This window comes from Idiotropiscis lumnitzeri, chromosome 18 (genome assembly GCF_059441095.1).
Source record: "Idiotropiscis lumnitzeri isolate Australia: NSW breed Sydney's pygmy pipehorse chromosome 18, RoL_Ilum_1.0, whole genome shotgun sequence".
Lineage (NCBI taxonomy): Eukaryota > Metazoa > Chordata > Actinopteri > Syngnathiformes > Syngnathidae > Idiotropiscis > Idiotropiscis lumnitzeri.
The window spans coordinates 3,743,051-3,766,908 of record NC_142408.1 but is presented as its reverse complement, the minus strand read 5'-3'; the positions used below and the strand labels follow the sequence as shown (position 1 = coordinate 3,766,908).

Sequence of the window (23,858 nt, the reverse complement as noted above, 5' to 3'; positions counted from 1 at the left end):
TATTTTTTGTTATTTATCATCATATTGAATGAATAAACCAGTCTTGTTTTTCCTCATAGGGATCTCAAGGTTTCCAAGGCTTCCCTGGTGCAAACGGAGAGAAAGGAACTCGGGTATGTGCATCTTTTATGGCATACCAGTCATAGGATAACCAAAAAAGAGTGTGTGGATTTTAGTAGTATAACAAAACATACAATAACATATGATAAAACAATATAGTATAACATCGGAGCCTTGCCTAGCAATGTAGCGTTGCGGAACATAACGAAGCCCAGCATAACAGAACATATTGTAAAGTCACTTTCTTTTGTGTCCGCAGGGAACGGCGGGAAAGCCTGGACCGCGAGGTCAGCGAGGACCGACAGTGAGTTTCTCCGTCAGCAGAATCGAGACACTAACAGATGGCCATCCTGGCACCTCGGATAACTAAAATTAATCCCGGAGGGGAGCCGAGGGTCTTGCCGTGATATGTGTAACCATTCCTCGTTCTACGCAGGGCCCTCGAGGTGAGAGAGGCCCGAGAGGACCCACGGGAAAAGCTGGACCAAAGGTGCGTAAAACTTACTTTAAATATCAACTCTATGCTCACATCTTTTATTAGACTCATTTACTATCATTTTTATTCTACTCATAAATGGAAATTTCACCTTGTGGTTTCTTCTTATCTGCAGGGCAACTCAGGGACTGACGGACCACCAGGACCACTTGGCGAGAGGGTAGGTGACTTAAGGTCTTAAATGAATAATTCCAATGATTTCATTAATAAGTTGTGTTGTTTCGTGTGACAGGGTCTGCCAGGACCTCAGGGACCAACCGGATTCCCAGGACCAAAGGGCCCACCTGTAAGTATCACGCCTTCTTCCTTACAATTCTATATATAATCCACCGTGATGACGAAAGTGATCATTTAATAGAAAAAAAAAAATTTAAAAACACGACTGTACACTTAATTCATTTTTTTGTACATGTTATGCTAGAATCGTTTTTTTTTTTTTTAATTCCTTCAAAACTGCGCATATTGCCCCTTGACGACCAAGTGAAAAAAGTCATATCAAGCAATGTGTAATGTGTGACTTTGCGTTCTTCCGCAGGGGCCTGCCGGGAAAGACGGACTTCCTGGACACCCCGGACAGAGAGGAGAGACTGTGAGTGGTCGCCTGAAAAGGAATTATTTGTCACATCATCAGACATGTTGCATGACAACTCGTCTTCTGCTGCAACACACAGGGGTTCCAAGGAAAGACCGGTCCTCCTGGTCCTCCGGGCGTGGTCGGACCTCAGGCGAGTCTTGTTCTTAGACAATGGAGTCTTTAAAATCAAAGTGAATCCCATTCGTTGGGATTTGGATACCATTTTCAGGGCCGTGGGCATTTTACGAAACCCAACTGGCATATTTAAGTAATATACTGACAATATAAGGAGTCAACTGTTCCTTGTGATTCTGCAGGGACCAACAGGCGAGACTGGACCAATGGGAGATCGTGGCCACCCAGGACCCCCAGGTCCACCCGGTGAGCAGGGTCTTCCCGGAGCTGCTGGGAAGGAAGGCGCTAAGGTGAGTCCTAAAAAATGACGCTATTGATGCATAAAATGCTTTCAACGCAACAGTGTGGGAAAATCGAGAGAGCGAGAGAGAGAGCGATGAATGCAAGGAATATCACAGGTCTCTTGATTTGAGTGGGTTGCATGTTGGTACAGTTGAATCATCCATTCTGCATTGGCACTTCCCTTGGGGGCCTCATGGCGTTGTGTCATCCCCTCCACCCCTGCAGGGCGATCCAGGACCCTCTGGCCCCGCCGGTAAGGACGGCCCACCTGGCCCGCGAGGCTTCCCCGGAGAACGCGGACTGCCCGGCCCTGTGGTTCGTATCATCTTCTTTCTGCGTTGCCATTGCGTAACACTCAGGAGCTATCAAAAGCTCACAGAGACCTTGCGTGGGCTTGAGAAGAAGGACAACGTGATCCCGCCTTGTTTGTTCTGAAGCCCGCACACAAAGTCTCGCTTGTTATGTAATCTGCTCATACTTTGATATTGAGCCAGAAATAAACATTCTGAAAACAAAAGCTAAAGATCCGTGCTGTTGTGAACGCTCTGATTGTGTTCGCAGGGGGCTCACGGTCTGAAAGGCAACGAGGGTCCTCACGGCCCACCTGGCCCAGCTGTAAGTACCTCAGAACCCTTCCTTGAACAAAACTAGCTGTCAATACTTAGTTTTTATGTGATTAATTAATGACGTGATGTTAGCTTTATTTAAACATTGTATGGTCACAAACGGAATTGAATTCCAATCCTTGGTGCTTCAGGGATCTCCTGGCGAACGTGGTCCCGCTGGCCCCGCCGGGCCCACAGGCCTGCCTGGACGCTCTGGTCCTCAAGGACCACCAGGCCCCGCAGGAGAGAAAGGCGGACCGGTAAGAAAATAGAAATCCCTTTATTGTCATTGTACTCAAGTGTGCAACGAGATTAGAGGGAAGGATGATTGAATGAAGTAATCCCTGAAGCCGGCTTTTACGGGCTGTGGGAACGCGGTTTGTTAAGGTGGAAAATGCCCGGGTTGTCAAAAAAAGTAAACTTTTACGGGTGCTATGATAGGGCCTTGTTACTAGCGCCCAAAATGGAAAATTCTGATTCAGTTCCTGAAATTGTTATTAGGGAGAGAAAGGACCTCAAGGCCCAGCTGGAAGAGATGGAATTCAGGGACCGGTGGGTCTGCCAGGACCCGGTGGACCCCCTGGACCACCCGGAGAAGATGGGGACAAGGTGGGATATTTCTGTCAGCTTCTTTTACCAGTTGAAAGAGCCTCTAATGATTCTGTCTCCATGTCCGAATTTTTGGCTGAAAATCAATTTCACGTTTGTCATAACTGATGGCTTTGTTCCTCAGGGAGAACTCGGAGAACCCGGCCAGAAAGGAAGCAAAGGTGACAAAGGCGAACATGTGAGTTAATCTGATCTGGACCCGTATGTTTAATCGTCAATTATCAGCAATTAACACTTCCCTTAAAATCTACAGGGTCCACCTGGCCCGACTGGACCCCAAGGACCCGTCGGTGCTCCCGGTCCTGCTGTAAGTGACTTAATCTTCGTGCATCAGTCTGTGTTAAATTGCCAATTGACCTGTTCATCTACTTTGGGTGTGCAGGGAGCAGATGGTGAGCCTGGTCCCAGAGGTCAGCAGGGTCTGTTTGGCCAGAAGGGAGACGAAGGATCCAGAGGCTTCCCCGGACCCCCGGGCCCAGTCGGGCTGCAGGTGAGAAAAAGTTTAAATCTTTTGAGGGATTTTCCCTGCTTCATTGCGATTGACTGACGCCCCTCCCTTTCATTTTCCGCAGGGCTTGCCCGGTCCACCTGGCGAAAAAGGAGAAACAGGCGATGTTGGTCAGATGGTAAGCGCTATACTGTTAACCCTCATTTATTGCGACGATATATGTTCCGAACCCCACAATGAGATGTGAAAATCTGCTAATTAAAACGCCAACACTAACGAAACTCAGCTAGCTTAATGCTAATATATAATGTGAAACTCCATAGATGAGCTAACAATAATTAGCATAGAGATTACGGTCATTATAAACCTTCAAACAACTCCTCCATTTAATTACATTGCATCTCTTAGTAGAGCTCAGTGCTGCCCTGGCATGCTGTGGCAGGATGTGGTACTGCATCAAAAGACCACAATTCTAAATTTCAAGATTAAAAAAAAATGACAGCTTAAAAATGTGCAATAAAGCAGCGGTGTGAAGAATGAAGTGTTATTCGGCAGGATTTTACTTGAATTACGTTCACATCTCATATTGTTTCAACATCATTTACTTTTAGGGTCCACCTGGCCCACCTGGACCAAGAGGCCCATCCGGACCCCCTGGTGCCGACGGCCCTCAGGGACCTCCTGGTGGTATTGGCAACCCTGGTGCTGTTGGGGAGAAAGTAAGCCGTTGTTGTTGTTTGCTTACTTTGCACCCCGCACTTTTATTCCTTCGGCGTGTTTGCATTTTTTCTGCATCTCAGAAAGTTGTTTCCTCTCCTGGGCATCTGTCAAGTTTGTGCCTTGTCACGACCGGCCGTCCCGCAATTCCGCTCCATTTGCGCAGATGGATTGTGGCAAATGACAATTTCGCTTCTCCGTCCTTTCTTTCTTTCCCCAGACGGGGGGTGAGAATTGCAAACAAGCGAGCGACACGCCGCTTGGGTTTACTTGATTTAAGAGAGGGACTTTGTTGTGCGCAAACAGTTTGCATGGCCACTCTGTCAGTACGACAAACAACTCGCATCTGTCGGCTGACAAATGCGTTCATTAATGCCGTAAGTCATTCGACGGCAAACCTCCGCTAGAGTGCAAACGACGACGTCAGACAGTCACCGTTCTGCAAGAGAAGTCGATTATATGAAGAGAGTAGAAATTTAAAAATGATGATCATGAAGACAAATAAGCTTTGCTTTACAGTCTATGTGAAAGTTATTTGTTACAACTTCCAAAGGTGGATTTGTTTCTGTAAAATTCTGGCATTTTTACCCAACAGTTGCATGAAAGGGATTTGCCTCGGAAAATTGCCAGACTGACTTTGTACCATCGATACGTCGAAAGAAGATCGAAAAACGCTTCTCACAGGCCTCTGATGGCTCAATCTTTTCCCTCGCGAAATGACAACGTCACGCTCTCACATCTCTCTTTGGGGCTAATGACACTTCCGCCGAAATGGCACTTTTACGAGGCGGAACATCAGCATAATAACGGTGCTGAGTAGCTGTCAGTCATGATGGCACTTGGGCTGCTGTCAGCAGATGAGAAGCAGTCGGGCCCGGAGGGGATGTAAAGCCGCAAGATCGGGTCTTCATTCATAAAAATGGAGATAGGCTTCGTTGTGCGGCGGGGGAACTTGTGGGTTGGACCGCACGAGTTGGCATTATTCAATCTCATCGAAATGTCTCTCACCCGTCCTCTTACTCTTTCTCCAGGGAGACGCTGGTGAGACCGGAGAGCCAGGTCTTCAGGGAGATGGTGGTCCACCCGTGAGTCACTGACATCCACACCAGCAACCAAGTTTTTGTTCCACCACTTTTAGGCCGTTCGTTGCACCGAACATGAATTTGTGCTCGCATGACTCCAGGGACCGAGAGGAGAGCGAGGAGAGAAGGGAGAGGCTGGTCCGGCGGGTACTGCTGGGCCACCTGGACCCAAGGGTCCCCCTGGAGATGACGGTCCCAAAGGCAGCCCTGTAAGTTCCCATCTGGACCCATCTCATCGCAGTTTGTATAAAAATGTGCTTTGAGGTGACTGTGTCGTCTTTCAGGGTCCAAGCGGCTTCCCTGGTGATCCAGGTCCCCCCGGAGAGCCTGGTCCAGCTGTACGTACAACGTCTAAACTGTGACTGAGCAAACTCTGTACTTATTGTTGGCTACTGAAACAAAAGTCTGAGTTCTGATTGTGTTGTGCAGGGCTTAGACGGCCCACCTGGTGACAAGGGAGATGACGGCGAGGCCGGACAGGCTGTGAGTGAGCCATAAATGTTTTTAAATCCCACTTTCGGCGTTACCTACTTTGCTCATTTCATTTGATAACATTTCCATCTAGGGTTCCCCTGGACCCACTGGAGAGTCCGGTCCCTCTGGACCACCAGGAAAGAGAGTGAGTATCCTCCAGTGTCCTTTTTCTACCAATCGTCACATTCCAAGACAATAATTACGCCTGTTTTCCCAAACAGGGACCACCTGGAGTGACGGGACCTGAGGGAAGACAAGGAGAGAAGGGAACCAAGGTAAAAGATAAAAGTTCAAAATGTACAATTGCGTTAAAAAAAAACCTGCCAAACTGCCACTAAAATCCTTTCTGTGTGTGATTTTGTGTCCACACCAAAAGGGAGAGGCCGGCTTGGAAGGTCCTCAAGGAAAGACCGGTCCTGTTGGACCTCAAGGATCGCCTGGCAAACCCGGTTCTGAAGGCCTGAGAGGAATTCCTGGCCCCGTTGTAAGTTTTAATATTGTGAAAACCTCATTCTGTTTCTTTCTCGATCTCAGTACCACCGCTTGTTATTTGTGCTCAGGGCGAACAAGGTCTACCTGGTTCTCCAGGTCCAGACGGACCTCCCGGGCCAATGGTGAGTTTAACTTTGACGCAAGTGTGTTTGTGGCTTTGTGACCTGTACTCATCACACTGTTATCTCGTCCAAAACCGCAGGGTCCTCCGGGCTTACCTGGTTTGAAAGGAGACTCTGGTATCAAAGGAGAAAAGGTGAGGCTACAAACTGGACCAACAAAGACTAATGGACTCGTTTCCTAGCCGATTGATCAGCTGCGTTGTTTGCCCGCAACCATCAAAACCATTAGAGCGCCGGCTGACAGTTAGATGCATGATGGCGCAAATGCCGGTGTGTTATTGACGAGCTCTGTGCTCTCTCCTCAGGGCCACCCGGGTCTCATCGGTCTTATTGGACCTCCGGGCGAGCAGGGAGAAAAGGGTGACAGAGGTCTTCCCGGTCCAGCGGGAACTGGTGGCCCCAAAGGAGACAACGTGAGTGAACTTCCACCCATCGTTTTCTTCCCCTAATCTGGGTCAGAGTGGCAGAAGCAACAGTATAAATAGGGAAGCCCTGACCTCCTGAAGACTTTTCCTTTCTCAAAAGTATTTCTCGGGAAATACCGAGATATTACAGGTCAGGTGTGAGATCTAATCCCTCCAGCCTGTCCTCGGTCCGCCTCACAGTCTGGATTGGCCAAGAACACCTCATCAGCGAGGCATCTGAAATACTGATATCCTTTGTCTTGAGGTCATAGGTCAGCTTTCAGGATTTTAGCAGACACGGCACGGAAACTGGAGTCAACCCGTAAAAGCTCAAAATCAAGCTTTTAACCTCTTAATTTTTGACCGTGCTTTCCACATAGTCCAGTTCCCTGCTCCAAACAAACTAACCAACCACTTCTACGTCTTATTTCTTTTCGTCAGGGGATTGCTGGTCCTTCTGGTCCTCTTGGTCCGCTTGGCCCGCCTGGATTACCTGTAAGATTCTTCTACTCACATGTTAGTTAATCTCGTTTGATGAAATCATGGTTGACATTATCAACTTTGTGTCGTCAGGGTCCTGCCGGTCCCAAAGGTGCTAAAGGTTCATCTGTAAGTTGTTGGACGAATAAGAAAAGACAAACTTCTTTTAACTGCACCGTCATTGAGAGCTCCTTTGATTGGTCCTTTTCAGGGTCAAACTGGACCAAAGGGAGAGAGCGGCTCGCCAGGAATTCAAGGCCCTCCGGTAAGGCTGGAGTTCACCAGCTAGATGTTAATAATTATGAATACGCTCTCAAACGTTTTACACCAAGCATGAGCTCAAAAAATATTTAGCCGAGTCAAATTATGATACTTCAAAGTTAAATATAACAGAATTGTAAAAAAAAATAAATAAATCACAGTTTAAACACGAGGCGACTATTTGAGTACCATTCCGCAAATGTTTCCCGTCTCTGTGCCAGGGCCCACCAGGCGACGTCATCCACCCACTGCCGCTCCAGGCCTCCACCAAGGGCCGCTCGCGCCGAAACATCGACGCCAGCCAGATGATGGGCGACGAGGCTTCGGAAGCCAACTACAAGGACTATGACGACGGCATGGAGGAGATCTTTGGCTCGCTTAACTCGCTCAAGCTGGAGATCGAGCAAATGAAGCACCCGCTTGGCACGCAGGCCAACCCTGCCCGCACCTGCAAAGATTTGCAGCTGTGCCACCCGGACTTCCCTGACGGTTGGTTTCCACTGCATTTCCCAATGAGACTTTTGAATCGATGACATTGCATGGCTGCGGTGGGCGAATAGCCATATGGCAAAGGAACGCCGAGTGTCAAGACCTTCTCTGCTGGCCTAACATAATGAAGAAATCCTGATCATATTCTTCACATTTCTGTCATGTGATATCCTAGTGTTGAATTTTTAGGTGAGAGTTTTTATCCAATCGGAATTCAGATAGCTTGTGTTGCCAGGCAGATTTCAGATTTCAGCGGAATCAACACACTGGCGACCATTCAAAAATCGAAAATATATTCTTGATTTTTTTTTTTTTTTTTTATACCACAATGGCCAAAGGAGACAAAAGGTGTGGATTTAATTGCCGGTACGCTTGCGACGCCATTTTCAAATCACTCTTTTCAAGAGAAGCGAGGTCGTCCAACACTCGCTCAGTCGAGCGTGTCTTTCGGTTCATTATTTCTTCAGCCGTGGCGTCATAAATGACGGTAAAATGCGGGAGATTAACTTCACTGATGAAATGCACGCCCCGCCACTGAATCCTCGAGGGTCAAATGAAACTCGTGCCTCTTCTGGCTTTCCACAGGCGAGTATTGGATCGACCCCAACCAGGGCTGTTCCCGGGACTCCTTCAAGGTTTACTGTAACTTCACAGCCGGCGGCGAGAGCTGCATCTTCCCCGATAAGAAGTCTGAAGGGGTGAGTCGGGGTGCTTCTATTTTTAGCTTGGCTTCAGCGGAGCGGGTAACGCGACTCCCATTCGAGTGACCGGCCGACGTAATCAGAGCACTGATTTTGACGGTCAATTGTGTTATTTCCACTCTGGTAGCCGTGTTACGAGCCTCCATTAGAGTACAGGGAGCATCTGTGTGTGGCGGGGAGGGGGGGCATTCGAACGCTCTCTCTCTCCCCTCACTTGTCCATTCTCGTGCTTTTATTCGCTTCCGAACAGGCCGGCATTGAGACGGACACAATTGAAGCAATTTTTGCTTCATTAGGCGACGACGAGAGCAACGGCGCAATCCGTCTTGTCGGGTGGGAGTGCTCCGTGGCGGCCATTCTAAAGAGGCGTCGACCGGCCACCCACTCTCAACCCCGACGCCTCGCAGGAGCCGCGTCAGTTTGCTTAAGCCGGGAATAATGAAGTTGAGGTGGAGAAGGAGAAAATAAATCCCGCGCTGGCGAGGCTTTGTGTTATTAGTTGAGCGCTTTCTGTCAAGGGGGAGGGGGCGGAGCATAAATGCTCGATTTTTCAAATTTTCAGTTGGGTATTTATTTTCTTTTCATTTTTACTTCTCATTTGAAGACAGTGCTTTCTACTTTTTACTTTGTTTTTGCTCATTGTTTTTTTTTTTTTTTTAGATGATGAAGATGACGTGACTTAAAAAGATGTAAATAGAGAAAGGTCAAGTCAACCGAGGTTGAGATCTTGATTGATTGAGATTTTTTTTTTTTTTTAAGGTATCTCAGAGGAATGTGAATTAAAATATTTCCCATCTGGGCTTTAGAGAATTGGTTGATGTTGTCAGCTCCCCAAACGATCGCGTTTTGCTTCTGGTGTCCAGAAATACTTTTGCCGGGAAAAAAAAAACACATCCAGGCGAGTTGGAAAGAGTTTTTTTTTTTGTTTGCTTATTCCTGAATTTCCAACATTCGCAAAGTTAAGGGAACACGATTGGTTGGCATAAAAGTCACATGGGTGCCTTCTTTTCGACTTTTCCTCTTTCTCCCAATTGTCCCTCTTCCTTTCATCCACTTCGGATATTTTTGATTTTTATTCTCCTTACTCCATTTTGCATCACTTCTCTTCTGACAACTTCATTCCACCTCAGTCTTGAACTTTCTTTGAACCTTGCGTCACCTTCACCAACCCACCCGATGTTTTCATTTCTTATTCTGTCTTTTCTCGCCACTCTGGACATCCATCTCAACGTCTTCGTTTCCATAACATCAACTTTTTCTTTTTTTCTTTCTCAGGCGGTGCTGCGTCTAATCTTGACATCATTTCCGGTCTCATCACTTCATTTTCTCTTCGCTCCCCTTCATGCGCTTGTTCCATCCACAACACGTCACTCATGAGCGCGTTACGCCCACGATGACATTTTTAATGCAAGGCCGTAGACGGCTTCATCAATGTCAAAGAGCTGAGGTCTGCTTGTCCGGTGTCTTCATTCATCTCTGCGTACGCCGCAATTTTTAGCGCGGCAATTAGCCGCCAGCTGCAGTTTATTTTGGCCAAAACGGCACTGCTGCGCTCCGGCCCAACCCGGCAGGTGTGGTCCACTCCCCTCGCTCCTCATAGCTCCCCCCACAGGGCACACAAGAGCAAGAACGGGGTCAACTCATCATCTCTCCCGCACGGGCAGCACTAATGATTTTTCCTTCCTGTCGATCCGTGCCCCCCCCTCCCCCTAGGCTAGACTCACCTCCTGGTTAAAGGAGAATCCCGGCTCCTGGTTCAGTGAATTCAAACGCGGTAAACTGGTAAGCCGGCCTTTCCCCGACTCCCTTTCCCTGAATGGATGTTATATGGTTTTTACAGAGCAAAATGGCAAAATGGCCCAAAGACTCGCCAGGCACATGGTATAGTCACTACAAGAGAGGTTCCCTGGTAAGTGGCCCGCCTCCTGCGGCGCCGGCTGGGATTGTGTGGGCCCCCCCCAGGCCGTGCATGGTTGTGGTACTGGCACCGGAACGACAGCGCATCACTCAGCAAAGTCAGCGATGCTTGGTTTTTTGGGGTGAAATTTCGCATTCGCTTCGATTGCACCACAGCGAATCCCGTTGAACGTGCGTTTGTGTAAATGTAAAAGTTTACCGTGAAGTTTGGCTTCATCTTGAAATTTCACCCGAATCGCCATCATCCCTCACTTTTAACGCTGAATGCGCGGCGCGCACGGCTTGACTTGCTTTTATGATGGGAGTGGTGCTGCATGACTTGGCATGAGACGCATGTTCTTTCAGTCCGAAAGCAGAACAGGGACGGACGGACGGACGGAATGGCTCGTCCAGTCCTGTTTGAAGAGAGTGGCTGTATATCCTGACGCCGTCAACTCAGAAATGATTGATGTGCTGCGTCTAAAAAAAAAAAAAAAGATTAAAGTCAAAAACGTGAAGGTTGTGTTCACACATTTGCTATTCAGGTCCAGACGAGACTCGCTATTTAGATCCTTACCGGGTTTGACCGGCATGACGAGCAAACATTGAACACAACCTTCATTTCTGCAACCTTCTTGAAAATCAAACTCAACTTTGGACGTTGTGAGTCCGACGGCTCAGGACACTCAGTCACCAGCCACCGGGGGCTTCTGGGAAACTCAGTCCATTGAGACTTTTATGATGATGATGATGAAGAAGAAGAGGTAATGTGCCGGGATTTCCGTGCTAAGCAGGGGTTGGGAAGAAGCATGACCGTCTGAACTCTTTGAGCCACAGTGTCGACACTCTTTAATGCTGACGTGATTTATTGAAGTTCCAACGCATTCTGCTCTGTTGAACTTGGTTTTCAAACCAAAATGTAAAAACTATCTTAACTTAAAAAAAATAGCTTGAAATTGGAAACGAGAAATTAAAAAAAAAAAGTTTGAACTCTTCAGCCATTTTCTTCATACGAATAATAAAAAATATTCCAGAAATATTTTCAAGATAACATTTCTATATTAAGAGATACTTTAAATATTGTCGCTGTCCTATGAACAACACGTATAACCCCAAATTATTTATTTATTTATTTATTATTAATTTCACAATGCAACGTCTCTAAAGCAGAAACCTCATTAATAACGTAAAAAAAAAAAAAAAGACATCAGTATTTTTCACAGGACAGCAATGATATGTACTTTCCTCCTCCACATTTTTCAACCAACTTTTCGGCCCATTTGAACTTCAGCGTATTTCATTAAACTGGTTATCGAGTCCAGTGTTGGCGTGGCGACTGTGGCTCAGGACAAGCATGCAAATGAACGAACGAATGAGTGAAGACATGGAGACAAAAAGGATGCTTTGCTCCAACGGCTGCCATTCCGCATGCGCCCAGAAAGTTTGTCTGGAAAGACCAAGCCACAATGTGGACCTTAATGGATTTCTCATGGTTGGTATACAAGTCAACGTCACGGTCCTCGCTGCCTCTTCACGCTAACGGGATCTGACTCACTTCACCGGAGCAAAATTGTAAAAAAAAAAAAAAAAACATCGTATGATAATCTCCTCATTTCGAGACAATTAGCATATTGTGAGATTATAAGAGGATAACGATTTGAGAGGTTTTAGCATCATTAGCTCAAACGCATTTAAGATGTCGCGATTTCAACAAATGAACGGAAAAAAAAAAAACATAAAGAATCATTAAAAAGATGCAATTAGCTGTCACCATTTCGCCGTTTATTCTAAAACATGTTAAAAGCTCGGCGATGAAAAGTTGAAAAGCATTCAAATGAAAGCAGCTAAGAATTGAAAATGCAGCAAATGAAAACGTAAAAGCGTTGTCATTAACCTTCCACGATTTGGCCGGAAACACTTTTAAAGGTTATAAAGATTCATTGAAAGTTTATGATGTCATCGGTATATTTTGTCGCGGCAAACTAGCTCTGTTTCAGTTTATTGTCAATCTCATTAAAAAAATAAACAAAAAAAGTCTTGACTAATAAATAAATAAGCACAATGCAAACGATCCGAAACCATAAATTCATCCAACTCAAAAAGACGCGATGCAATATATCAAGTTTAAAACGTTAGGCTTGCTATTTAACATCTTACTGCCTGAAGATAAAAAGTCACTCTAAAACGAAAGTTCCGGCGCCATAAACTTTGTAAGCTCCTGCGTGAAGTTAAAATTTCATCGTGACTAAATACTTCTTTTATGAAGCATTAATAGAGCAATTAGATCCAAAGAAGTTTTTGTTGTGATAAATCACAAAAAAAAAAAAAAACTTTCCAGTGGGAGAGAGGTGATGATTTTTTTTTTTAATACAGTAACAAACAAACAAAATATTAAATTAAAACTAGCCAGAAATGTAATCATCATGAAAGTGTATCAACAAGGCAAAATGTTCTGTCCCGTTGACGAGACTTTCATCGAGAAGTTTTTGTTGCGATGCATCACAAAAATGTTGCAAATGATGAGTACATATTCAAATATAATAAAGATCAATCAGTCAAATGGTTTTAGATGTATTACAACCAAACGTATCGTAGAACAATTGCAAGCGTTAATTTTTGCAACATTTTTTGTTCCCGTGATGGATCGGAAAATCCCACATAGGCTCTGCAAATCTAATAAAATGAAGTGAAATCGCTGAAAATGTCATCATAGAACATAGGTGTCAAACTCTGGCCCGCGGGCTAAATTTGGCCCGCCGTGTAATTATATTTGGCCCGCAAGGCGACACCAAATGACGACGATACCGTTTTACATTCAAAATGATAATTGTAATTTTAAAAATTAAACATTTGTGTTGCATTCATAAAAAAAATCTGCATTTATATTGTTTTTAAAAAATTAAATGCTGCTTTGTTCAATATAACTTTACTTAGGCGGCATTTACTGCACGGGACGTTCTAATGCTGCGTAATGAAATTAGCGTTTGTTGTAATGGATCCTAAAATCATGCAAAAGCTTACTGCGAAATTTGTTTCTGTCGACATTCATCGAAATCAAAGTCTTACAAATGGAGCCCAAAATGGAACGTATCAAAAATACCAAAACAAAAAATGTTCAAATGTATTGCAGATTCTTTGATGACATTTTCTTTTCTTTTTTTACTCACCATCTTTGCTTCTATCACCACGCTGGTTGTCTCGCTTGATTCATTATTTTTTTATTTAGCGTTTTCCCAAGTGGACTGAAAGTGGCCTGTCCCTTTTGGGTTGCAGCTCTCCTACGTGGACGCTGAGGGCAACCCCATCGGCGTGGTGCAGATGACCTTCATGCGCCTGCTGAGCGCCGCCGCCCGCCAGAATCTGACGTACAGCTGCCACCAGTCGGTGGCCTGGCACGACCAGGAGGGCGACAACTACGACAAGGCCATTCGCTTCCTGGGCTCCAACGACGAGGAGATGTCGTACGACAACAACCCCTACATTCGCACCGTGACGGACGGCTGCGCGGTAAGGAAACGGGACGCTGTTCGGACTCGGCTCCTCGATATTTTCATCATCAGAACAGGGAAAAATGCTTAAGTGCCCCCCCCGGGGGTAGTACAATAAATTGTAATTGCACATCCTCTCCACTAGTTAGCAGTGGCGCTCTCCTTGCCCATTATGCGAAGCGAGTATTAACAAATTTGTTTTGCAACAAAAATGCGATTATTTAAAGTTGCGGCGGAGAGTGGGTGGGGGTGGGGGAGCGCAATTTTTTTTCTTCTCGCTAGGGGGCGGCGTGACAGAAAATAATTGAGAAGCACTGCGCTAGGGGTTGAATGACTGGAGATTTTTTTTTTTTTTAGGAGGAGCTAATTTGATGACTCTAATTGTTTTTCAAAGACTTCAGTGGGATAAAAAAAAAAAGAAGGATAAACCAACATGATCTTTTCTAGCCATTCGATCTCCAGGTCTTTGCTACCATTCCCGATTCTCGATTATCAGTATGTGCGTACCCAGCTTGAAGCTCATTCCCTCCCGATTCATGTCGACTTTTTCTGGCTTTTTGTTTCCCGCAGCTGAAAAAGGGCTACGACAGGACAGTACTGGAGATCAACACTCCCAAGGTGGAGCAGGTGCCATTTGTGGACATCATGTTCAATGACTTCGGCGGTCCCACGCAGAAGTTCGGTTTCGAAGTGGGCCCCGTCTGCTTCGTCGGCTAAAGACTGAGAAAAATTGAGAGAAAAACAAACAACACTTATTTTTGGTTTCTAGGACAATTCTATTTGTAAAAATGTTTTTTTTTTTTTTTTGGTTTGTTTTTTTTTTTTTCCATAAAGCAAATTTCTGGAGGATGAGAGGAAATAACCTTGAAACCTCAGCGTGCCTTCTTCTCCATCACATGCAAGTTTTGAAACTGGATGATCACACGGTCATCTCCCGCCACGGACTCCATTTTAGCTCCTGTCGCGCTCAATCTTCGCTTTATTGTCGGGAGCTTCGTTTGTGCATAACTGTCCACCCCCCCTTCCCGCCCCTCCTTTTTGTTTTTTTTTTATAAATATATATAAATATATAAATAATTTTTATGTTTGTAAGTACATTCTGTATATTGATGCTGGTGTTTGTTCTATTGCTCTACTGGCTTCAAAACGTGCATGTGACTCTAAATCGACTGGGCGGATACGGCAACGACATCACCATCATTATCATCGACAACGACGATGAAATCCATGTTAAAAAAAGACAACAAACGAGGGACAAAAAAATTTGGAGATTCTTGTTTGTATGAATGGAAATAAAAGGAATAGAAGCTCATATTTGCAACGAACAAACAAAAAAATCAATAAAATCAGATGTCACCTGAAAATTGGAAGAACTTCGGTGCTATGTTTCTATTCAGTGGTGCTACGCTTTGTATTTTTCCACGTGGATCTTTTAAACGCGTATTTTTTTCCCCTCAATACAGCCTTGAATTTGAGAGTGGCAAGAAAGAATCCAAAGAGCGTTTTTTTTTTCTTTTGTTTTTGTTGATGTTCGTGACGAAAAACCATGCCAAAAAAAATAAACAACAACAATGACAGCTTTAAAGTCGACATTTTGAATGGGAACGGTGCTTTTTCTTTTTCTGAAACGGGATTTTATTTTAATAATAATAACTGTTCAACCTATGCACTCTTTTACGCTTATGACCACTAGTATCTTACCACAGAATTTTCGACAGACCTTTGCGCATTTTTTCCCCGTTGTTTCATAGTTTTTAAAAATAATAAAAATGAATAAACAAATATGTGACTTGAACAATTTCTCCATATGCGTTGTAGTTGAAAACCGGATGCATTTCCTGGTCCTTTACCAGAAGTAGCCATTATTCAGATTTTTTTTTTTTTTTTTTAATTTTGTCTGTGTTTGTCAAACCTGTGTACGGACAAAAAAAAATAGATCTATTTTTTTCCTCTCAATTTTATTGTTTTCAAAATGTCAATAAATCAAAGTTTACTGTGGCCATCCACTCCTTTGTATGTCTTTTGAAGCATTAAAACTCATCTGTATGCATGAAATGGTTAAGTTTGCTCTCTTGTTGTCGTCACACGTTCTATATTTATTGTATTATTTAAATGAAACAAATAAAAAAATATACATCACAAATGTAAAGTGTAAAAAAGGCTATTCCAGTTATAAAGAGTTTATATCATTTGAGTTGTCTTTGTTGAATGAATCGGCGAATCCGGACAGCAGCTAGCGGTTGCTAACGTAATCGCGATTATTTTCAGAGCTGTTTTTCACTCTTCCTGATCGACTTCCAGAAGTTTGAGAGGCGAGCGTGGAATTTGCTTAACTTAGTGACAGTTTGATGGGAATTTGTGTGCTTGGAAATATTTTTTTTTTTTTGACGGACTTCCCCAAGTTTGTCTACAATGAGGCTAGTGTAGCTTTTGCTAACATAGCAGAAGTTTCATCTGATTTATCAACCCACACATATATAAACAATAACAACACAGAAGCGTAATAATATCACTTTTTTGATATTATTATCTGACATTTCTAAACGCTTGTAGCTGCTGTGTAAAAATGTAGCGCTACCTGTTGGTGTGGAGAGGCATCACAAGCATTAAACACTTCTGTCAGATGAAGAAGAAAAGGAATGCCGTCAGTAAAATTCAAACATACTTTAACTGGTCTTCGCAACGGCTGGGTGTTGAGAGCTTCATCGCGGAAAATATATCCTTTTCCAACTGGAAGCCCATTGGAGCAGAAAAAGCCGTTATTAAATTCCCGGCGATGTGCGCTGCTGCTTATCTCACCGCTTATCTGATTGGCATGCAAGTGGGTCAGCAGCGGCGGGACCCGACTTCTGATAACCGAGTATCCTCGGGCTCAAAGCAATTACGGGCCGACACATGGGGGAACACGGCCAACCCGAAGCTTCCTCATCTTGACCCGGCTAAACGGAACCCACAACGCTCTTTAAATGAGGCATTCTCATTGGAATTTTCATGATGTCTTTAGAGGACGTTTTCCTGATTTGTTAGCCGTAGCTAACGTGGGGAACCCCACCCCATCGCCCACTCTGTGTGGCAGCTATAAATAATAGCATTTTCGTTGCAAAACAAACCGAAACCGTGGAGTTAATCCTCGCTGTTAAGAATTCTTCGAGTCGTTTAATGTGTGACGTTTAAATGTCTTATTCTGAAAGGCGAGTCTTTTATTTTGAAGGGTCGCTTCATATTTCCGTTTCCTGTTTAGCGTTTTTCGTTCATTCAGCTCACAGCCCCCCTGGTGGGCGCCACTATTAGAGAAGCACTGCTTTAACGGCACTTAACCTAAACTTAAACTAAACCTTAACTTAAAAACTTAAGTGGAAAAAAAAAATCCCTGCCTTTTCATGTTTCGCTCTTCACAAAAGAAGCAATTGTTGTGTTAGAATGTTTTGTGCCGCTTTTCTTTTCTTTTGCACAATAAATCAGGATTGGAAGCTAAAAAAAAAAAAAGCCACATACGCCAATACGACCGCTGATTAAACCGTAAATCGTGCACACGTCCTCAGGTGCGAGGTGAAGTTTGTCACATTCGCGTCGACTTAAGACAAAGGCGCTCTGGTGAATCAGGCCATTTTTAATGATAGAATATTTCACGAGGCTCTCCGTTCTTTTTTTTTTTTTTTTTTATTCCCTTTTAAATCATTTGCGGAACAACAAGAGAATTCCCAGCATGTTATTTGTTGATGCAAATGAGGGCACTAAAATATGATCTATGCGCACATTAGCGAGGAGTGAGGTGTACATACAAGATGTAGCGAGGGAGATGGATTAAATATTTTTCTTATGCTGAATATATCAGCGTGCAAATTTGACGCAAAGTCCATTTCCTCCAAACTGGACTTTCCCATACTCAAAAATGCCATCTTGGTGGAAATGAACATTTAATAAGAGTTGTTTTTTTTGGGGGGGGGGATGACAGTTTCAGTTAGCAACATAAATTTTCATAAATTCATGAAATGATCCAACTGTGAATTACGATTCCTACCACCCACTCTCCACCGCAACTATAAATAATAGCATTTCCGTTGCAAAACAAATTTGTTAACACTCGCAGCTCACAATGAGCAAGGAGAGCGCCACTGCCAACTAGTGGAGCGGAGGTGCAATTACACTTTATTGTCGCCAAAAAAAAGCATTTTTCCCCTGAGTCGCACGCGCTGGGCTTCAAAGGAAACACTCACCTCAGCATCTCGAGCCGAACGTGCTTTAGGACGGGTTCGGGGAGGGTTACGGGTGCAGGACCATATGGTCCCCCTTCTGGCACTTAAAGCCCACCGTCTCATTAAATCAAGGCTACATTCTGCAGCGGCGCTACAAAGCGTCTCCTGCTGAGAGAAGCCTCAAAGTCATTTTGGTTAAATATTCCCTTTTTGCCCCTCCAATGCCAAGTCAGCCAAGGATGAGCGCTGCTCTATTTTAGGAACTTTTTTTTTTTTTTATTTCCTCCCCGCTCTCGAGAAATCTCTGATGTTTGCAACCCCTTATGACACGATCGTTGCGTTTTTTTTTTTTTTTGCATGTTAATGATCTCTGCTCCGACGTTGTTACCTGCCATCCTGCAGGGGAAACATGGCCGCCTCGGGTGGCGTATTTACACATCAAAACATCTCGCTCGCCTCCCTCGTTGCCGCCGCCGCCGCCTTCAACGCTCGTCTCGCTGGCTTTCGTGCGTCTTTCGCTCCCATTTTTTTTTTACATTTTTACTTTTCCAAAGACACTTTTCAAAACTGACTGACGCTAACGCAAGGTTGCTCGTAAATTCCGAAATATAAAATCGGGAGGCGGCCGCCCCGCCTGATTCCGATCCGCTTTCGACTGTAAAACCTTTGACATCGTAAAAGGGATGTCACTCTTTCAACTGTCACTCAGCCGGTTCCCAACACAGAATCAAACACGCGACACAAATTGCGCCCCCCCCCCTTCCGCGTTTCAGTTGCCCATCCCTGTGGGAGACTCGCATAAAAATAAATTCATCTCAAACCTCGACCACCCGATCGAGTTCACACCTGTCCGACTGACCGGCGCCGAGGGTGCGGACCGGCTGGGTTTTCCATTAAAAAACCAAGACCAAGGTCTCATGGTGTGAAAAGACCCTCGCAGACGTGCTGACACGTGGTCACGTGATCAGCTCACACCGCTCAATCAGTCGCCTCCGAAAGCGCCGTTGGTAACAGCGATGTCGGCGACGTGTTCTTGCGCCTCTGCCGGCCTTCATCGTCCGCCCCCCATGACTCAACCGTCCCCTTTCCCCTCCAGATCCAATTTACCGGTCCTCGGTCCCCCAGGGGCGCCCGTGTGACATTGATCACCTTCGTGACTATTTCACGCAGCTGCGGCACCATGTTGCATCATCGACATCATGGAGAAGAGTTATAGCTCGGCTAAAGCGTGCGGAGCTGGAAGCGGGTTTCCATGAGGGAAAATGTTTGCTTGACAGATGCTCACTTTTTTTTATTTGGGTTAGGGTTAGGGTCAGGGTTAGGGTTAGGGGTTTGGGTTAAGGCTAAAAATTAAGATTTTTAATTCTTCACTATAAATTGCTATCTTAGATTAGATGCACAAAAATTCCTCCATTAGCCGCAGCAAGTCATTTTTTGGGACAATTGGATCCATTTGTGTTGGGAATCTCTTCAATTGCTGACACTCACTTGGCTATTCAATCTACCTGTGCAACCTCCAGTTGTCACGGTAACAAAATCTGTAGCCGCCATTGGTCTTGCAATATAAGCTGCTCGGAGGGTGTCCAGTCATTCACTCGGATGCGACAGGGCTGCTATTTTTTTTTAGCAAGACAAGAAAACGACTTTCAATTCTTGACCCTTGGGCTATTTTGATGAAAGCATGCCGCAAACTTTGTGATGAAGACACCAGGAAACTGCTCAAATTGTGGGAAAAAAAAGATTTGTCTTCCTAAAATGAGCAGTGATGGCCATTTTGGTGCACTGAGTTTGTCCTCGTTGTTCCAAACTGGGTTACTTGTCTGCATTTTTTTTTTCTGGATTCACACTAAAAGCCTGCAGGTGGTCAGCACAAGTGCCACACACGACTGAGCGAGACATCACGTCGGGTTTCCAGCTGCGTGTGGTGACAGCGCACCTGCGTCGTCGTCGCTTGGCTGCACCTGCCGGAAACAAGAAACTTTTTTCTTTTTTTTTTTTTTTAAGCCTCGACAGGCTGACAAACGAGCGGAAGTCCGCATTCGTCCGATTCCTAATGTGTAGCTTCCTCATTAAAGCAAAGCATATGCTGCTTTTTCGGGTCACGTCGGAAAAGTGGAGCAATGAGATTTTCCACGCTACATTCATCATTTATGGGATAAAATTATCCAGCAAGCTTCCTGTGAGAGCATAAAAAAAAAACTCATGATGACACTTTGTCAAGGCAAAACCTTTTTAAATGATTCAACCTATTACTTGTGTACCGCGTCGCCTGGCTACGTTCCACTTTATAAATCAATACATTTGTTATATTGCAGCTTTTTAAGGAATCTTTTTGAATGTTTTCTGACAGTATAATATAAAATAATAGCACAGGTAATGTTCATCTTTGCCGTTTTGCATTACGAGTTAGCATTAAGCTAGTAGACTTTCATTGGACGGGTGTACCATTATTATTATTATTATTAAAAAAAATTTTTTACTATTACAACTATTATTATTATTATTATGAATATAATTGTTATAATTATTATTATTATTATTTATTTTTTTATTATTATGTCTCCCTGCATGGCCAATTTTCAACTTTTGCAGGTGATTTTGGGAATGTGTCCATCGCATTAAACCATTCAGTGTAATTCCACGGCGTAAAAGTGAAAATGAAATCCAAAATGTGAAAGTATTCAATTTAATGCGTCATAACATCTGCAAAGTTTTGTAGACTGTAGAACAAATGTGGGATGATAAATGACAATAAAATGGTGGCTCTGGAACAAAATGGCAGACTTGAGACTTTTTGGCGGGTAAATTTCTAATTTCTAATTTCAACTTGACACAGGCTGTGGGGGCTGAACGGGAAAAAAAAAAATTAACAAAACAAGTCTAAGATGAATTCACTTCCCAGTTGAATCTGTTTGCTTTTGCACCAATTTTTCTCACAGTTTGTTTGGATCCATTCATTAAAAAAAAATTTTAAAAAATTGACTCAAGGGTGCTTGTGCAAAATCTGGTTAAAATGCAGGAAGCTGTTAAAAGGTGAAAGTCTGTCAGCGCTGGCGTTTGCCGCAGTTATATAAAAGACACACTGGCACACAAACAAGTGTTGCGGCCCACGCGGCCTCCCTCCCGGCCGCTGCATTATTAATGATGTGGCGCTGTGCTGATGAAGACGATGCAAATGAGCTGAGGAGAACGCGTTCCGCTCGGTGCAGTCATGCTTGCAGTCTATTCCGGGGGTCTCAAAACTGCACTGAATAAAATTCTTCCCTCGATGCGGATCCCAAACCCAAAAGGACCAGTTGAGCAAGTCGCAGCAGCTTCCGCAAAATGAAGACCGATACATATATACATTTATTTACTTATTTTAAACTAGATGAAAGTTCAAAATTAAGGCTTCTAATTAACTGACTGTCTGACTTTTTGGTGTATTTCCAGGAGTGCTGTCAAGTGATTAACATTTGTAACTAATTAATGGCAAAAAATTTGCACGAGAGGAACCCCTCAATTCCAGCGCTTTTTCTGGATTTTTAATGATTTTACGAGGTCAACAGAATATTGTGTTCTCATGCGATAAAAAATGAGCGCTATGACAAAAAAAAAAAAAAGGCTAAGACGTATAAATACGTCTTTGGGAGGCAAGGACTATGTTTTTGAAAACGTCTTTAATCATTGTGTTTGTGGTTTTTTTTTTTTTTTTTGTGGGTCTACTGGTGATAGACTACAAAATTTCACATCACTAAAAGTGTAACAAGCTACATGGACTGAATTTTGAAACCAATTCCAAGGAGGCAGCAAACAATTTTAGGGGATGATTACACGCCTATCTTACCTTCTGGAGACGACTTGTTTGGTTAGCAAGGTGGGAAATTCTCCTGGGATCCAAACTTGCTCATCATTCTGATTCTCAGTGAGGACAGATGGCGGGATCGCGCAACTCACAGAGATGGAAAAGAAAAGGCAGAATGGCACTTCTTCCCTTACGGCTGAGCGAGCAAATGTTTTGCCAGGATTAAAGTTTTGTGACTAAACCCCTGACTTGAGCGCGAGGCCTAGGGCACGATGTGTCCCGCTCCCCCCCCCCCGCAAAGCATCGCCGCCATCTCAATTCCCGTTGCACATCACGTCCAAATGTGTGCGTTGGTATTAGCATCGCTCTCGCGGGCAGACGCCATTGTCGTCATCTAATCTCTATCGTATAATTGAAGAGGCTGTAAGCAAACGCCTCACGATACCGGGGTTAGCGCTTGCTAGCTGTGTTTGTGTAGCATAAATGCCGCTAGCATGTTAACGAGCCCAAGCAAATCTGGTGGCATTTTGTTTCGGTTGTAGCAGCCAATTTTTCAAAAGGAGAAGTGGGGAAAATGTGGAGAAAAAAAGTTGATTGTTTTACGCTTATAATCATCTATACACAAACGGTGGAGCAGCACACAAAGACAGATCACATAACACGACTCTAAAAAGGTTCATTCATTAATCGACAACTAATCAAGGATCAAATTAATCGACACTATTTTGATAATCGAGTCGGCGTTTAATCCTCCCCAAAAATGACGAATATGACTTTTAGTTTACGTGGGACGTGAGATGTGACCATGTATATCTGTATGTCTATTATACTGCCCCAAGTGGCCAATGTGCACACTTCAGAAGGACCAGCACGATGTCCAATGAATTGAAGCGCACATCCGGCAAATGGGGAAAGTTGATTTGAGATACAAATCTCAAGACAGCAAAGGAAGCACTTTTCGGCTCTTTGTGGCGTAAAACACGTCACTTAGCCCAATAAAAAAATGAGAGACGTGGTCCAACGGCGTTTCCGAATCCGGAACGTATTACGTTCCAACTTGGAGGCACAGAGCACAAATAAGCCCGCTGACATTTCAAAAAGGTCGTTTCGAACAAACAAGTCATCATGCGCACGACGGAGGGACGGATGGATGAGGCAATAATGGCCGCTCCGTCTCCCTCCTCATGCTCGCCCGCTTTCATATTCCTCATAAATCACCGGATGGCTCGCCGCCTGTTAACACGGAACTAATCAGGGCCCGGCGCACTCCGGGACGAGGCCGCCGCAGTAAGTGAACAAGCAGCGGGGAGGGAGAAGAGGCGGAGGGGAAAGTGATGAAAGAGGTTAGTAATGGCAGCGCGCCTGAGAACCGAGGAGAAAAATCTGTCAGGGACCTAAATTTAAACCCGCTTCCTCCTTCCTTCAATTTCTGTCCCCGTTTCTTGACTCAGCCATCACGCCGTCTTTCAGTACTAATCTGAATGCTCACTTCCTGCTTCATTATTCTTGCGGCACTTACACGCAGACGACAAGAAACAAAGTCAGATAGATTTTTATGAACAAAAAAAAGGAATAATATTATAAGAATCAATATATGTTTTTCTCTTGGAATTTCTTTTCTCATGAGAAAAAAAATCTCATTTTTGAAAAAAAAAGATTTCTGGAAAATTTCTGGAATTTATTTTTCTCACAATATTTTGCCATTTTTTTTCAAATAAACTATTTTTGAAAAAATATAACCTTGTTAAGAAAAAAAAGAAAAAACAACATTACTACTCAAATCTATTACTGTTATACTAACAATACAAATGTGTCCTAAAAAAATACAGCTAAATAAAATTACTTCTCTAGCTCGTAATATAGTGAATAAAAAAGAATATATATATATATGTATATATATACATATATATATATATAAACACAAAATATTATTTTATTTATCTTCAACACCCCCAAAATTCCGACTTCTGTCTCGGAGTATTGATACATTATTTTTTCTTTTCCGTACGTCTCTAACACTCCTGCTTAATTGACCTCTATTGATTTTGGAGTCACTCATCTCC

General features: G+C 43.9%; 1 protein-coding gene across 2 annotated transcripts in view; it reads left to right on the top strand.

The window, feature by feature from the left end:
- col5a1 (procollagen, type V, alpha 1) overlaps positions 1 to 16,004 on the top strand; it is a 56,738-nt gene extending 40,734 nt beyond the window's left edge. The window contains exons 33-67 of one of the 2 annotated variants that reach the window (XM_088280838.1): positions 60 to 113; positions 320 to 364; positions 497 to 550; positions 672 to 716; positions 789 to 842; positions 1,092 to 1,145; positions 1,228 to 1,281; positions 1,448 to 1,555; positions 1,773 to 1,862; positions 2,109 to 2,162; positions 2,305 to 2,412; positions 2,654 to 2,761; positions 2,886 to 2,939; positions 3,015 to 3,068; positions 3,144 to 3,251; positions 3,334 to 3,387; positions 3,821 to 3,928; positions 4,958 to 5,011; positions 5,110 to 5,217; positions 5,293 to 5,346; positions 5,438 to 5,491; positions 5,574 to 5,627; positions 5,704 to 5,757; positions 5,859 to 5,966; positions 6,043 to 6,096; positions 6,177 to 6,230; positions 6,402 to 6,509; positions 6,942 to 6,995; positions 7,074 to 7,109; positions 7,192 to 7,245; positions 7,463 to 7,730; positions 8,316 to 8,428; positions 10,272 to 10,340; positions 13,601 to 13,834; positions 14,386 to 16,004. In XM_088280838.1, coding sequence (XP_088136964.1) covers positions 60 to 113; positions 320 to 364; positions 497 to 550; positions 672 to 716; positions 789 to 842; positions 1,092 to 1,145; positions 1,228 to 1,281; positions 1,448 to 1,555; positions 1,773 to 1,862; positions 2,109 to 2,162; positions 2,305 to 2,412; positions 2,654 to 2,761; positions 2,886 to 2,939; positions 3,015 to 3,068; positions 3,144 to 3,251; positions 3,334 to 3,387; positions 3,821 to 3,928; positions 4,958 to 5,011; positions 5,110 to 5,217; positions 5,293 to 5,346; positions 5,438 to 5,491; positions 5,574 to 5,627; positions 5,704 to 5,757; positions 5,859 to 5,966; positions 6,043 to 6,096; positions 6,177 to 6,230; positions 6,402 to 6,509; positions 6,942 to 6,995; positions 7,074 to 7,109; positions 7,192 to 7,245; positions 7,463 to 7,730; positions 8,316 to 8,428; positions 10,272 to 10,340; positions 13,601 to 13,834; positions 14,386 to 14,532 — 2,883 coding nt within the window. In that variant the 3' untranslated portion in view covers positions 14,533 to 16,004. Of the gene's footprint in view, positions 1 to 59; positions 114 to 319; positions 365 to 496; positions 551 to 671; positions 717 to 788; positions 843 to 1,091; positions 1,146 to 1,227; positions 1,282 to 1,447; positions 1,556 to 1,772; positions 1,863 to 2,108; positions 2,163 to 2,304; positions 2,413 to 2,653; positions 2,762 to 2,885; positions 2,940 to 3,014; positions 3,069 to 3,143; positions 3,252 to 3,333; positions 3,388 to 3,820; positions 3,929 to 4,957; positions 5,012 to 5,109; positions 5,218 to 5,292; positions 5,347 to 5,437; positions 5,492 to 5,573; positions 5,628 to 5,703; positions 5,758 to 5,858; positions 5,967 to 6,042; positions 6,097 to 6,176; positions 6,231 to 6,401; positions 6,510 to 6,941; positions 6,996 to 7,073; positions 7,110 to 7,191; positions 7,246 to 7,462; positions 7,731 to 8,315; positions 8,429 to 10,144; positions 10,214 to 10,271; positions 10,341 to 13,600; positions 13,835 to 14,385 lie in introns of both variants that reach the window. The other variant, XM_088280837.1, reaches the window with a different exon arrangement.
- The last annotated feature ends 7,854 nt before the right edge of the window (positions 16,005 to 23,858 follow it).